Raw genomic sequence first — 16009 nt, 5'->3', positions numbered from 1 at the left:
CTCCCTCTCTCTCCACCTTTTACTAATGCCTTTCCCTCGCAGCTGGCAGAGGTGGCAGATGCTGAATATTCAGCAATAATGGTGTCAGACCATGCGCCGCACTGGGTGGACTTGCGAGTGAGTAAAGAAAAGGCCCAGTGCCCGCAATGGAGGTTGGATGTGGGACTTTAGTGGAGGGGGAGGTGTGTGAGGGTGGGTGGATGTGGGGCTATTAGCGGAGGAGGAGGTGTGTGAGTGGGTGAGGGAGGCAATCCGGGGATAAATAAAGATCAATGATACGGATGAGGTGTTGGTGGGTAGGTCTGGGAGGCGCTGAAGGCATTTATCAGAGGGGAATTTATTTCTATTTGGGCGCACAAGGAGCGGGTGGAGTTAGAAAGTTTGGTGGGAGAAATCTTACAGGTGGACAGGAGATATGCGGAGTCTCCGGATGACGGGCTTTTGAAAGAACGGCAGAGGCTGCAGCTTGAATGTGGGCTCCTGTCCACAGATAAGGCGGAGGGACAGCTGAGGAAGGCGGGGGGGGGGTTTATGACTATGGGAAAAAGCTAGTAGGATGCTGGCGCATCAGCTGAGGAAACGGGAGGCGTCGAGAGAGATAGGGAAAGTGAGGGATTCAGGTGGGAACGTGGTTTTGACCCGGTGGACGTGAATGGTGTGTTTCAAGATTTTTATAGTGAGCTGTATAAATCGGAATCCCCAGCCGGAGAGGAGGGGATGAGACGATGTCTGGGGAGGCTGGAGTTCCCGAAGGTGGATGAGGAGTTGGTGGAGGGCCTGGGGGCCTCAATCGGGCTTGGGGAGGTAATAGAGGGGTTGGGGGGCGATGTAATCGGACAAAGCCCCAGGACCGGACGGATACCCGGTGGAATTTTCTAAGAAGTTTTCCGAGGTGCTGGGGCCGCTTTTGATAAGGGCTTTTAATGAGTCAAAGGATTTGGGAGTGCTCCCCCCGACGTTATCGCAGGCATCGATCTCTCTCATCTTGAAACATGATGTGGAGATGCCGGCGTTGGACTGGGGTGAGCACAGTAAGAAGTCTTACAACACCAGGTTAAAGTCCAACAGGTTTGTTTCGATGTCACAAGCTTTCGGAGCGCTGCTCCTTCCTCAGGTAAATGAAGAGGTATGTTCCAGATACGTATATATAGACAGATTCAAAAATGCCAGACAATGCTTGGAATGGAATGGAAACAGGACAAAGATCCGGAAAGCTGTGGGTCATATCGGCTAATCTCCTTATTAAATGTGGATGTTAAACTGTTGGCAAAGATCCTGGCCACACGGATCGAGGACTGCGTACCAGGGGTAATAGGGGAGTGCCAGACGGGGTTTATTAAGGGGCGAAACCAGGCGACCAATATTAGGCAGCTCTTAAATGTAATAGTGATGCCTACGGAGGGGCGTGAGATGGAGGTGGTGCTGGCCATGGATGCAGAGAAAGCCTTTGACCGGGTGGAGTGGAAGTATTTGTGGGGGGTCCTGGGACGGTTTGGGTTCGGACCGGAATTTGTGGATTGGGTCCAGTTGCTCTATCAGGCACCGGTGGCAAATGTAAGGATGAATCGGGTGTAGTTGGAGTATTTTAGCTTGTATCGGAGACTCTGCCCATTCACGTTTGCCCTGGCCATCGAGCCTTTGGCAATGGTGCTGCGAGACTCGAACATTTGGCGGGGGATAGTACGGGTAGGAGGTGGAACACAGGGTCTCGCTCTATGTGGACAATTTGCTCCTTTATAAAGCAGACCCGCCAGGGAGAATTGGAGGGATTATGAGGATACTGGAGGAATTTGGTCGGTTCTCAGGTTATAAATTGAATATGGGCAAAAGTGAGGTTTTTTTAATCCGGGCAGGTGAAGAGATTGGGGGAGATGCGTTCAGGGTGGTGGGAGGGAGCTTTAGGTACCTGGGTATTCAAGTGGCACGGGAATGGGGTCAACTCCTCAAATTTAATTTGGGTAGACTAATCGAACAGACAAAAGGAGCCTTCCGAAGGTGGGACATGCACCCGCCGTCACTGGCGAGAGGGTACAGACTGTGAAAATGACAGTCCTCCCGACATTACTGTTTGTATTTCAGTGTCTCCCAATTTTCATCCCAAAGGCATTTGTCAGGATGATGGATGCGGCGATCTCTGGTTTTATATGGGCCGTAAAAAACGCACGGGTGAAGAAGGTTCTGCTGGAGCGGGGGCTTGGGGAGCGAGGGAACCTTATCAATTACTACTGGGCGGCTAATATATCAATGGTCAGGAAGTGGATAGTGGGGGAGGTGTGGGAGTGGGTGGGGGCAGCATCTTATAAGTCATGAGTCTGAGGGCTTTATTGATGGCACCTCTGCCGTTCTCGCTGGCTCGGTACTCCACAAGCCCGGTGGTAGTGGCAGCCCTGAGGGTATGGGGACAGCGGAGGCAACACGTGGGGTTGAAGGGGGCGTCGGTGTGGTCACCGATCTGTAACAACCAACAGTTTGCCCCGTGGACAGGGGCTTTAGGAGGTGGCAGCGCGCAGGGATCGAGGGATTCATAGAATCATAGAATTTACAGTGCAGAAGGAGTTCATTCAGCCCATCGAGTCTGCACCTCCCTTGGAAAGAGAACTTATTTAAGCCCACACCTCCACCCGACCCCTGTAACCCCACCTAACCTTTTTGGACATTAAGGGCAATTTATCATGGCCAATCCACCTAATCTGCACTTCTTTGGGCATTTGGGGATCTTTTTATTGAGGAGGGCTTTTTGCGTTTGGAGGAGCTAGAGGAGGAGTTTGAGTTGTCAGGCGGGATCGGGTTCCGGTACCTGCAAGTACGGGATTTTGTTTGGAGGCAGGTCTCAAGCTTTCTGCGCCTCCACAAAGGGGGCATTGGAGGTTGGGGTATGGGAGGAGGCCCGATGGAAAGTGAACACGTCCTCTTCATGTGCCAGGCTCAGCTTGATCCAATTCGAGGTGGTCCACAGGGCTTATATGACTATGGCCTGGATGAGCAGGTTTTTTGAGGAGGTGGAGGACAGGTGTGGGCGCTGTGGGGGTGTCCTGTGAATCATGTGCACATGTTCTGGGCGTGTCCGAGGTTGAGAGGATTTTGGCAGGGATTTGCGGACGACATGTCTGAGGTCCTGCAAGGGAGCAGACTCAGAGTCGAGAGGTGGTGAAATTTGGAGTGTCAGAAGATTCAGGAGCCCAGTGGGGGAGAGAGGCCGACGTTTTGGCCTTTGCTTCCCTGGTGGTCCGGAGACGGATTATGCTGGGATGGAGGGACTCGGAGCCCCCGAAGTCAGGAGTGTGGTTAACGACATGGCGGGGGTTTCTCAGGTTGGAGAAAATCAAATTCACCTTAAAGGGTTCGTTCGGAGGTGGCAGCCACTCATCGACTTCTTTAAGGAAAATTAGTCTGCCAGCAACGGCGGGGGGGGGGGAGAGAATGAGGGGTGGGAGGGAAAAGAGGGGAGGCATAGAAGGGACGAACAAGGGTAGGAAAACCAATGAAGGGAGGGCCGTGAGATGGAGTGTTTGTAAGGACCATGTTGGTTGGGGTCTATGTTTCGGGGGGGGAGAGGTGGCTATGCTATTGTGGTTATTTTGCCTTTGTTGGATTTTCCTGTTTAAAAGTGTTAAAATTATAAATGCCTAAATAAAATATTTTCTAAAAAGGTAACTAATGCCTTTCCCTGAACTGCATTTGAATGTTGAGCACTCGCCCTGCCCTGCATGCATAATACTGAACTTGTTCAGGTTAAACACAATTTTCCTTGCCCTCAATCTCCCAGCGTATTGCCCAAGCTGTCACTCTTTGAATAGCACACTGGAACCGTGAGATTCCGGGTTCAAGTTGCGCTCTACCACTTGAACACAAAAATCTAGACTAACCTTTCGGTGCAGTTTCCAAAGGTGTGCTGCACGGTAGGAGGTGCCGACTTTTGGAATAAGACGTTCAACCAAGGCCACACGTACCTTCTCTGGTGGATGTGAAAGATCCCATGTCACTGTTGAGCAGAGCAGTGGAATTCGCAAATACAGTAATCAACTCAGTTTCACATTGTTGTTTGTTGGAGCTTGCTGTGTCAACATTAGCTGCTGATTTTCCTACATTTCAATAATGGCGATTCTTAAAAAAAAGTACTTTGTCTGTAAAGTGCATTTATTGAATGGTGCTCATGAAAAGCGCAATATAAGCGCAAGCCTTTCTTTCGCATTTAGGTTTGCCTGAAGGGCTGCACACCATGTATAATCCTTAAACTGAGACAAATCGGAGTATCATCTGCAAATTTGACGATCCTGAGCCAGAGACCTACACCCAATAATAAGGAGCATAGTCCCAACACCATCTGTAACGGATCCAAATCTCTGTATACCATAGAATTCCTACAGTGCAGAAGGAGGCCATTTGGCCCATCGAATCTGCACTGACTCTCTGAAAGAGCACCCTACCTAGGCCCAAACCCCACACTATCTCCGTCCTTTAATAAGTACCTGAATGAGCACATGGCACGTCTTAACATTTGAGGCTATGGACCAAGTGCTGGCAAATGGGATTAAGATTGGCAGATCAGGTGCCTTTCATGTAGGCGGTGCAGACCCGATGGGCAGAAGGGCCTTTTCTGCAGTATGATAACCCCACCTTGTGCCAATTTAGTGCAGCCAATCCACCTACCCTGCACATCTTTGAACTGTGGGGGGAAACTGGAGCACCCGGAGGAAACCCACGCAGACACGAGGAGAAAGTGAAAACGCCACAGACAGTCAGCCAAACCGGGATTCAAACCCGGGTCCCTAGTGCTGGGAGGCAGCTGTGCTAACCACTGTGCTATTGTTATTTACTTGCAAGTTCAATTGAATTAATGCTCCAATTCTTTATCTTTGCAGCATCACTGTAGGAACTGTGGAAACATTTTCTGTGCCGAATGTTCTGCGCGGAATGCCTTAACCCCCTCCTCAAAGAAACCTGTACGAGTCTGCAACACGTGTTTCGAAGAGCTGCAAGGATAAGTTGTCCCAGCCCTTTGCTTGCAACCGGGAACCTATTACTTATTCTTCTTGTATTCACGCACTTGTTTTGTATTTTATAAGGAGACTGTATGTTGAAAGTGTAATAAATCCTGGCCGCCGCTGTAATTAGTTGCTGTCACTGGGGAACCTGTTGATGTGTCCTGCAGTTCGTTCCCAATTTCTGCACCAGCCATGGTTCTTCATTCTGGCTTCAGGCCAGAGAGACACAAGTTTCTGGAATTGGGCATCAGAGAGGATTCCCTCGCCTGTTTTTTACAAGCCGCCCACTTTTAACCTGCTGACCTAAATGGAAATTGGGCGAGTTCAGTAATTGGCAGCCGATCTCCACTAGGAGATAACAAGTCCCTTCCTCCAAATTCAGCTATGTTAATTCCTTCACTGGAGTGAAGGATACCACCAGACTGTGGGGGTTCTTCACTTCACTGAGAAATTTCTGAGGCCGGAGCAACTCAAACAATAGGGTAGCCGCGTAGAGTTTCGTAAAGTTTTGATTTAAGCACTTTGATTCAGTATCCCCTGAATTCCCATTAAATTCCTTTGAAAACTGCAACAGTGAGAACCTCTTACCCAGAATGCAGGTCACTACATTAATTGATAATATTGAATAGCATCTCCATTCTGCACTGCTTATTTTAAGCTGGTTGTTTTCTTCAAATGATTGGCTTTCATAGTTAATATTCTTCCTGTTTTCATCATCTGTTTTTTCCTTCTGCTGTTCAGTAAATAGTCAATGCCATGGATTAGAGTGAAGATGCTAGAGGGTGGTGGGTGGGTGGGCTGTGGGTAGACCTGCACTGCAGTGTTCACCCGCATTCGCCTCTGGATAATGTCAGAGTAACAGCGCCCCCCTCCTGCCTGGATTGTGGCAGCTTGGCGAGCATCTTGTATACTGCAGTTGCTCAACTGGATGGGGCTGCCCCCTGGTGGTGCCTCCGAGCTGTGGTCAAACAAAATCTGAAAGTGCTTTCTCCAGATCGCCAATTCTGGCACGGAGAACTTCACATTGGCTGCCCGTGCTATGGTTTAGGATGTGTGCAGGAATGACCTACCCCCCTACCACCCCCCCCCCCCCCCCCCCCCCCCAAAAAAAAGTGTCCATTTCCTCCATCCTCGCTGCAACTCTCCACTTCCTCATGGCACTGCAGGCAGTAGAAGTCCACGGTAAATGTTTCCTGTGTGTTAATCGGTCTCTACAAATCGCTGTCTGAAATCTGGCACATGCTGTTCTCTCTGGACTTTGTCACTTTACCGAGAGCAGGGCAGGAGGGAATGCTAAAATGTTAAACCTAGGCCAAATGCTTTCTGCTTTGTATTTTTCTGTAGAGATTAACTGTGGCCTATGTGCACTAATGAATCCAATTATTTCTCTTACTAACTGGTATATGCACCTCCTCCCACCCCATGCAAACTAGACTCAGGAGGGCAGTTTCACTAGGATCTGATCTGCCCCTGTGGCCAAAATAAAGTCTGTGCTAAATTCACATGACCGTTCTATAAGGATAGTGCGGGTGACAGTGTCATGAGTGAGATTGCTGCACACAGACCTAATGCTGCAAACATTCACTACTTCACTTGGCAGATTCCTCCATTATAAAACTAATGCTAGTAGTGGATGCGATCTCGGAAGGCTTGTTGTGTCGATCACACCGATGGTGAAGAGATGAGCAAGGAGCTGATATTCTTGCGTCTGACGGTGCCTGCATGGAAAATCGGTAACGGAATCTAGTTGCTTTCCTGCTTATTGTTTTAAACAAATGATGTGAATAATAGACAACTGTGTACAAAAATTGTATTAACTTCGGTATTATCATGTGAGCCCGTGTATAGATATCCAAAGGTTTAATTCTCAATATTGAATAAAGATTGTGTTCTGTTTATAGCAAAAATGTTAATTTGGACAGTGATGCAACTTCCACAATAAAAGTTTTTGTTCAGTAAAACAGTATTCCTAGTCGCTTATTTAAGAAATGTTCAAAGGATGTGAAATGCGGTCTGAAAGACATTCTTTATCGACTTTCTGCTGTTAATGTTCACATAGCGTGTATTATATTATATCGGCTGGATGTGACCGATCTAGCATTTCAATTCAGCAAAAGCTTTTCTTCAAATACAGCTGAACTGTATCATTTGAAGCAAACAAAGAACAAAGAAAAGTACAGCACAGGAACAGGCCCTTCGGCCCTCCCAAGCCCTTGCCGACCATGCAGCCCGACTAAACTACAATCTTCTACACTTCCTGGGTCCGTATCCTTCTATTCCCATCCTATTCATGTATTTGTCAAGATGCCCCATGTAGCCATCTGGGTTGGCCACTTCCCGACTTAAAATGGAGATCCGCAAAGACTACAGGGAAATTCAGCCAACACAGGCAAAAACTAGCAAGTGCAGAAATCCTGTGTATTAGAACTTGCAAAAGCCCAGACAGCACTGAAACTCACAGCCATCTGCATATTAATGAGCGATCCCCGGGAACAATCAAAACATTTAAGGTGAATAAGGCCAAGCCAGACTCCTCGGCGCCGGCAGGAGCCAAGGCAAAGGAAGGCCAACGGACACTCGGGGACCGCCCAGTGATCAGGGAAAGGCTCCAATATTGGAGAAATCGATCCAAGTGATCGGTACACAGTCCAATCACTTGGAACCAGGTACGGGGTCCGCCCAAAGGGGCGGGAAGCCCCTGGGGACTATAAAATAGAGTCTCCAAGTTCAAATCGTCCTTCTTGGCAGGGTCACTCAGCAACTCAAATCAACCCTTGAGAGTGAACTGTCTAAGCTGCCGCATCAACCAAGTAATTCTCCAGTCAACGCAAACTACGATATAGGCGCTCCTAGCTACCAGTCCATACCAGCTTTTGAATCCTGCAGACTCATAGGATGAAAAGCCATTGTTCTCCTGACCTGGTGGGTCAATTCCGAAGCTAAGTATAGGCCTTTTAGTGATAGAGAATAGTCTAGAAAGTAGAGTTTATACATGAGTAGTGATTTACTGTGTATAATAAATGTGTTTTGATTTGAATCTTACTAATTGGTGTGTTGAGTTATTGATCAGTACTTGAACTTGAACCTCGTGGCGGTATCAAAGATACCTGGCGACTCTAGAGCAAAGGTTATAGAAACAGAGCAAATTAAGTAAAGATACAATGGGCAACGAATTAAGAGCCAACCAAAAAGTTAGCAACACCCCTAAATGTCACTATCGTCCCTGCTTCCACCACCTCCAGCAAGTTCCAGGCACCCACTACCCTCTGTGCAAACAAAACTTGCCTCGTACATCTACTCTAAACCTTGCCCCTCGCACCTTAAACCTATGCCCCCTAGTAATTGACCCCTCTACCCTGGGGTAAAACCTCTGACTATCCACTCTGTCTATGCCCCCCATAATTTTGTAGACCTCTATCAGGTCACCCTTCAACCTCCGTCGTTCCAGTGAGAACAAACTGAGTTTATTCAACCTCTCCTCATAGCTAATGCCCTCCATGCCAGGCAACATCCTGGTAAATCTCTTCTGCACCCTCTCTAAAGCCGCCACATCCTTCTGGTAGTGTGGCGACCAGAATTGAACACTATACTCCCAAGTGTGGCCTAACTAAGGTTCTATACAGCTGCAACATGACTTGCCAATTCTTATACTCAATGCCCCGGCCAATGAAGGCAAGTATGCCTTCTTGACTACCTTCTCCACCTGTGTTGCCCCTTTCAGTGACCTGTGGACCTCTATACCTAGATCTCTCTGACTTTCAATACTCCTGAGGGTTCTACCATTCACTGTATATTCCCTACCTGCATTAGACCTTCCAAAATGCATTACCTCACATTTGTCCGGATTAAACTCCATCTGCCATCTCTCCGCCCAAGTCTCCAAACGATCTAAATCCTGCTGTATCCTCTGACAGTCCTCATTGCTATCCGCAATTCCATCAACCTTTGTGTCGTCTGCAAACTTACTAATCAGACCAGTTACATTTTCCTCCAAATCATTTATATATACTACGCACAGCAAAGGTCCCAGCACTGATCCCTGCGGAACACCACTAGTCACAGCCCTCCAATTAGAAAAGCACCTTTCCATTGCTGCTCTCTGCCTTCTATGACCTAGCCAGTTCTGTATCCACCCTGATCCCGTGTGACTTCACCTTTTGTACCAGTCTACCATGAGGGTAGATTGTCAAAGGCCTTACTGACGTCCATATAGACAACATCCACTACCCTACCTGCATCAATCATCTTTGTGACCTCTTCGAAAAACTATCAAGTTAGTGAGACACGACCTCCCCTTCACAAAACCATGCTGCCTCTCACTAATACATCCATTTGCTTCCACATGGGAGTAGATCCTGTCTCGAAGAATTCTCTCCAGTAATTTCCCTACCACTGACATAAGGCTCACCGGCCTGTAGTTCCCTGGATTATCCTTGCTACCCTTCTTAAACAAAGGAACAACATTGGCTATTCTCCAGTCCTCCGGGACATCACCTGAAGACAGTGAGGATCCAAAGATTTCTGTCAAGGCCTCAGCAATTTCCTCTCTAGCCTCCTTCAGTATTCTGGGATAGATCCCATCAGGCCCTGGGGACGTAGCTACCTTAATATTTTTCAAGACACCCAACGCCTCGTCGTTTTGGATCTCAATGTGACCCAGGCTATCTACACACCCTTATCCAGACTCAACATCCACCAATTCCTCCTCTTTGGTGAATACTGATGCAAAGTATTCATTTAGTACCTCGCCCATTTCCTCTGGTTCCGCACATAGAGTCCCTTGCCTATCCTTCAGTGGGCTAACCCTTTCCCTGGCTGCCCTCTTGCTTTTTATGTCCATGTAAAAAGCCTTGGGATTTTCCTTAACCCTATTTGCCAATGACTTTTCGTGACCCCTTCTAGCCCTCCTGACTCCTTGCTTAAGTTCCTTCCTACTTTCCTTATATTCCACACAGGCTTTGTCTGTTCCCAGCCTTCTAGCTCTGACAAATGCCTCCTTTTTCTTTTTGACTAGGCCAACAATATCTCTCGTTCTCCAAGGTTCCTGAAATTTGCCGTATTTATCCTTCTTCCTCACAGGAACATGGCGGTCCTGAATTCCTTTCAACTGATACTTGAAAGCCTCCCACATGTCAGATGTTGATTTACCCTCAAACATTCGCCCCCAAACTAGGTTCTTCAGTTCCCGCCTAATATTGTTATAATTGGCCTCCCCCCCCAATTTAGCACATTCACCCTAGGACCACTCTTATCCTTGTCCACCAGCACTTTAAAACTTACTGAATTGTGGTCACTGTCCCCGAAATGCTCCCCTACTGAAACTTCTACCACCTGGCCAGACTCATTCCCCAATACCAGGTCCAGTACAGCCCCTTCCCTAGTTGGACTGTCTACATATTGTTTTAAGAAGCCCTCCTGGATGCACCTTACAAACTCTGCCCTGTCTAAGCCCCTAGCACTAAGTGAGTCTCAGCCAATATTGAGGAAGTTGAAGTCTCCCATCACAACAACCCTGTTGTTTCTACTCTTTTCCAAAATCTGTCCACCTATCTGCTCCTCTATCTCCTGCTGGCTGTTGGGAGGCCTGTAGTAAACCCCCAACATTATGACTGCATCCTTCTTATTCCTTATCTCTACCCATATAACCTCACTGCCCTCTGAGGTGTCCTCCCGTAGTACAGCTGTGATATTCTCCCTAACCAGTAGCGCAACTCCGCCACCCCTTTTACAACCCCCTCTATCCCCCCTGAAACATCTAAATCCTGGAACGTTTAGCTGCCAATCCTGTCCTTCCCTCAACCAGGTCTCTGTAATGGCAACAACATCATAGTTCCAAGTACTAATCCATGCTCTTAAGTTCATCTGCCTTACCCTTAAAACTTCTTGCATTAAAACATATGCACTTCAGGCCACCAGACCCGCTGTGTTCAGCAACAGCTCCCTGACTGCTCTGCCTCAGAGCCATACTGGCACTATTCCCTAGTTCTCCCTCAATGCTTTCACCTTCTGACCTATTTCTCCAGTGCCCACCCCCCTGCCATTAAACCCTCCCGTGTGACACTAGCAAGCCTCGCGGCCAGGATATTTATTCCTATCCAGTTTAGATGCAACCCATCCTTATATAGGTCACGCCTGCCCCCAAAGAGCTCCCAGTGGTCCAGATAACGGAAACCCTCCCTCCTACACCAGCTGTTTAACCACGTGTTTAGCTGCTCTATCTTCCTATTTCTAGCCTCACTGGCACCTGGCACAGGGAGTAATCCTGAGATTACAACCCTAGAGATCCTGTCTTTTAACTTTCTGCCTAGCTCCCTTGAACTCCTGCTGCAGGACCTCATGCCCCTTCCTGCCTATGTCGTTAGAACCAATATGTACAACGACCTCTGCCTGTTTGCCCTCCCCCTTCAGGATGCCCTCTACCCGTTCAGAGACATCCTGGACCCTGGCACCAGGGAGGCAACATACCATCCTGGAGTCTCTTTCACATCCACAGAAGTGCCTATCTGTGCCCCTGACTATAGAGTCCCCTATGACTATTGCTCTTCTGTGCTTTGACCCTCCCTTCTGAACATCAGAGCCAGCTGTGGTGCCACTGCTCTGGCTGCTGCTGTTTTCCTCTGATAGGCTATCCCCCCACCCCGACAGTATCCAAAGGGGTATACCTGTTCGAGAGGGGGACAACCACAGGGGTTTCCTGCACTGACTGCCTGCCCGTTCTGGTGGTCACCCATTTCTCTGCCTGCACCTTGGGTGTGACCACATTTATATAACTGCTATCTATGACGCTTTCCGCCACCTGCGTGCTCCGAAGTGCATCCAATTGCTGCTCCAACCGAACCATGCGGTCTTTAAGGTGCTCCAGTTGGGTGCACTTTCTGCAGATGAAGCCATCCGGGACGCTGGAAGCCTCCCGGATATGCCACAGCAGCTTAGAATAATTCATTTCACCTAATGTTAGCTTCAAGAAGGAACTTGATAATCACCTTAAGGATAAAGTATTGCCAGGCTGTGGAGAAAGAGTGAGAGAGCTGGACAAACTAAAAAGGCCCAGCAGGACACAGTGGGCCAAACGGTCTCCTTTCACTGCTGTAGCCCGCCTGCGATTCTGATCAATCTCCTACTTCTTTGATCAGTCAGTGCCCACAAAAAGTCAACGTGATATTGTTAGATGCTGTTGTGCCCTTCACTGCAGCATTCCATGCCAACAGAATTTTGTGCATTACAAGTTATTTAAAGCTGTCAACCGCTGCAATCATTTTATTTCTATCCGCTACAAACCCCATTGTTTACTTAACATACAAATTACATGACGTGATTCCACGGGGGTGTATTTGTAAATCAACGACATTTCAAAATCAGCATTTTGTAAGGTTTCTTCAGCACTTCCCAAACCCATGACTGGCAGAGCTTAGAAGGGGCCAGGGCTGCAGGCACATGGGAATAAATCCACCTACAAGTTCCCCTCCAAGCCACTCACCATCTTGATTTGGAAATTCAACACCATTCACTGTTGCTGAGTCAAAATCCTGAATTCCCTCCCTAACGGCACTGTGGGTGTCCCTACACCACGTGGATTGCAGCGGTTCAAGAAGGCAGCTCATCACCACCTTCTCAAGGGGTAATAAATGCTATGATACCCACGTTCTGAGAATTCTTAACAAAATAAGAGGATTAAATCAATTCCAAGTTCAGCACATAATTAAAATATTGCGGGCAGTTGTGATCCTTCACCCTGCTATTTATTTATTTTTTTAATTAAATATTTTATTGAAAATTTTTGGTCAACCAACACAGTACATTGTGCATCCTTTACACAATATTATAACAACACAAATAACAATGACCTATTTTATAAACAAAAAATGAATAAATAATAAATAACAAAAATGAAAACTAGCCCTAATTGGCAACTGCCTTGTCACAAGTAACACTCTCCAAAAATATAATTTAACAGTCCAATATATAATTATCTGTAGCAACGACCTATACATACTATCCAGTATATATTAACAACCCTGAGAGTCCTTCTGGTTCCTCCTCCTCCTCCCCCCCCCCCCCCCCCCCCCCCCCGCCGATCCTGGGCTGCTGCTGCTGCCTTCTTTTTCCCATTCCGTCTATCTTTCTGCGAGGTATTCGACGAACAGTTGCCACCGCCTGGTGAACCCTTGAGCCGACCCCCTTAGGACGAACTTAATCCGCTCTAGCTTTATAAACCCCACCGTGTCATTTATCCAGGTCTCCACCCCCGGGGGCTTGGCTTCTTTCCACATTAGCAATATCCTGCGCCGGGCTACTAGGGACGCAAAGGCCAAAACATCGGCCTCTCTCGCCTCCTGCACTCCCGGCTCTTGTGCAACCCCAAATATAGCCAACCCCCAGCTTGGTTCGACCCGGACTCCTACTACTTTTGAAAGCACCTTTGTCACCCCCATCCAAAACCCCTGTAGTGCCGGGCATGACCAAAACATATGGGTATGATTCGCTGGGCTTCTCGAGCACCTCGCACACCTATCCTCCACCCCAAAAAATTTACTGAGCCGTGCTCCAGTCATATGTGCCCTGTGTAATACCCTAAACTGAATCAGGCTTAGCCTGGCACACGAGGACGACGAGTTTACCCTGCTTAGGGCATCTGCCCACAGCCCCTCCTCGATCTCCTCCCCCAGCTCTTCTTCCCATTTCCCTTTTAGTTCATCTACCATAGTCTCCCCTTCGTCCCTCATTTCCCTATATATATCTGACACCTTACCATCCCCCACCCATGTCTTTGAGATCACTCTGTCCTGCACCTCTTGTGTCGGGAGCTGCGGGAATTCCCTCACCTGTTGCCTCGCAAAAGCCCTCAGTTGCATATACCTGAATGCATTCCCTTGGGGCAACCCATATTTCTCGGTCAGCGCTCCCAGACTCGCGAACTTCCCATCCACAAACAGATCTTTCAGTTGCGTTATTCCTGCTCTTTGCCACATTCCATATCCCCCATCCATTCCCCCCGGGGCAAACCTATGGTTGTTTCTTATCGGGGACCCCCCCAAGGCTCCAGTCTTTCCCCTATGCCGTCTCCACTGTCCCCAAATCTTCAGTGTAGCCACCACCACCGGGCTTGTGGTGTAGTTCCTCGGTGAGAACGGCAATGGGGCTGTCACCATAGCCTGTAGGCTAGTCCCCCTACAGGACGCCCTCTCTAATCTCTTCCACGCCGCTCCCTCCTCCTCTCCCATCCACTTACTCACCATTGAAATATTAGCGGCCCAATAATACTCACTTAGGCTCGGTAGTGCCAGCCCCCCCCTATCCCTGCTACGCTGTAAGAATCCCTTCCTCACTCTCGGGGTCTTCCCGGCCCACACAAAACCCATGATGCTCTTTTCAATCCTTTTAAAAAAAGCCTTCGTGATCACCACCGGGAGGCACTGAAACACAAAGAGGAATCTCGGGAGGACCACCATCTTAACCGCCTGCACCCTCCCTGCCATTGACAGGGATACCATATCCCATCTCTTGAAATCCTCCTCCATCTGTTCCACCAACCGCGTTAAATTTAACCTATGCAATGTGCCCCAATTCTTAGCTATCTGGATCCCCAGGTAACGAAAGTCCCTTGTTACCTTCCTCAACGGTAGGTCCTCTATTTCTCTACTCTGCTCCCCTGGATGCACCACAAACAACTCACTTTTCCCCATGTTCAATTTATACCCTGAAAAATCCCCAAACTCCCCAAGTATCCGCATTATTTCTGGCATTCCCTCCGCCGGGTCCGCCACGTATAGTAGCAAATCGTCCGCATACAAAGATACCCGGTGCTCTTCTCCTCCCCTAAGTACTCCCCTCCACTTCTTGGAACCCCTCAACGCTATCGCCAGGGGCTCAATCGCCAGTGCAAACAATAATGGGGACAGAGGGCATCCCTGCCTTGTCCCTCTATGGAGCCGAAAATATGCAGATCCCTGTCCATTCGTGACCACGCTCGCCACTGAGGCCCTATACAACAGCTGCACCCATCTAACATACCCCTCTCCAAAACCAAATCTCCTCAACACCTCCCACAAATAATCCCACTCCACTCTATCAAATGCTTTCTCGGCATCCATAGCCACTACTATCTCCGTTTCTCCCTCTGGTGGGGCCATCATCATTACCCCTAACAACCTCCGTATATTCGTGTTCAGCTGTCTCCCCTTCACAAACCCAGTTTGGTCCTCGTGGACCACCCCCGGGACACATTCCTCTATTCTCATTGCCATTACCTTGGCCAGGACCTTGGCATCTACATTTAGGAGGGAAATAGGTCTATAGGACCCGCATTGTAGCGGGTCCTTTTCCTTCTTTAAGAGAAGCGATATCGTTGCTTCAGACATAGTCGGGGGCAGTTGTCACCTTTCCTTTGCCTCATTAAAGGTCCTCGTCAGTACCGGGGCGAGCAAGTCCACATATTTTCTATAGAATTCGACTGGGAATCCATCCGGTCCCGGGGCCTTTCCCGCCTGCATGCTCCTAATTCCTTTCACCACTTCTTCTACCTCGATCTGTGCTCCCAGTCCCACCCTTTCCTGCTCTTCCACCTTGGGAAATTCCAGCCGATCCAAGAAGCCCATCATTCTCTCCCTCCCATCCGGGGGTTGAGCTTCATATAATTTTTTATAAAATGTCTTGAACACTCCATTCACTCTCTCCGCTCCCCGCTCCATCTCTCCTTCCTCATCCCTCACTCCCCCTATTTCCCTTGCTGCTCCCCTTTTCCTCAATTGGTGTGCCAGCAACCTGCTCGCCTTCTCCCCATATTCGTACTGTACACCCTGTGCCTTCCTCCATTGTGCCTCTGCAGTGCCTGTAGTCAGCAAGTCAAATTCTACATGTAGCCTTTGCCTTTCCCTGTACAGTCCCTCCTCCGGTGCTTCCGCATATTGTCTGTCCACCCTCAAAAGTTCTTGCAGCAACCGCTCCCGTTCCTTACTCTCCTGCTTCCCTTTATGTGCCCTTATTGATATCAGCTCCCCTCTAACCACCGCCTTCAACGCCTCCCA

General features: G+C 48.5%; 1 protein-coding gene across 3 annotated transcripts in view; it reads left to right on the top strand.

Moving 5' to 3' along the window:
* Positions 1 to 6946, top strand: part of eea1 (early endosome antigen 1) — a 174742-nt gene extending 167796 nt beyond the window's left edge. For all 3 annotated transcript variants that reach the window (XM_072471863.1, XM_072471862.1, XM_072471864.1), the window contains one exon: positions 4863 to 6946. In XM_072471863.1, the coding sequence (XP_072327964.1) occupies positions 4863 to 4985 (123 nt within the window). In that variant the 3' untranslated portion in view covers positions 4986 to 6946. The remainder of the gene's footprint in view (positions 1 to 4862) is intronic.
* The last annotated feature ends 9063 nt before the right edge of the window (positions 6947 to 16009 follow it).

This window comes from Scyliorhinus torazame, chromosome 13 (genome assembly GCF_047496885.1).
Source record: "Scyliorhinus torazame isolate Kashiwa2021f chromosome 13, sScyTor2.1, whole genome shotgun sequence".
NCBI lineage: Eukaryota > Metazoa > Chordata > Chondrichthyes > Carcharhiniformes > Scyliorhinidae > Scyliorhinus > Scyliorhinus torazame.
Note: the sequence above shows the minus strand (reverse complement) of the source record. Positions and strands in the feature narration are given on the sequence as shown.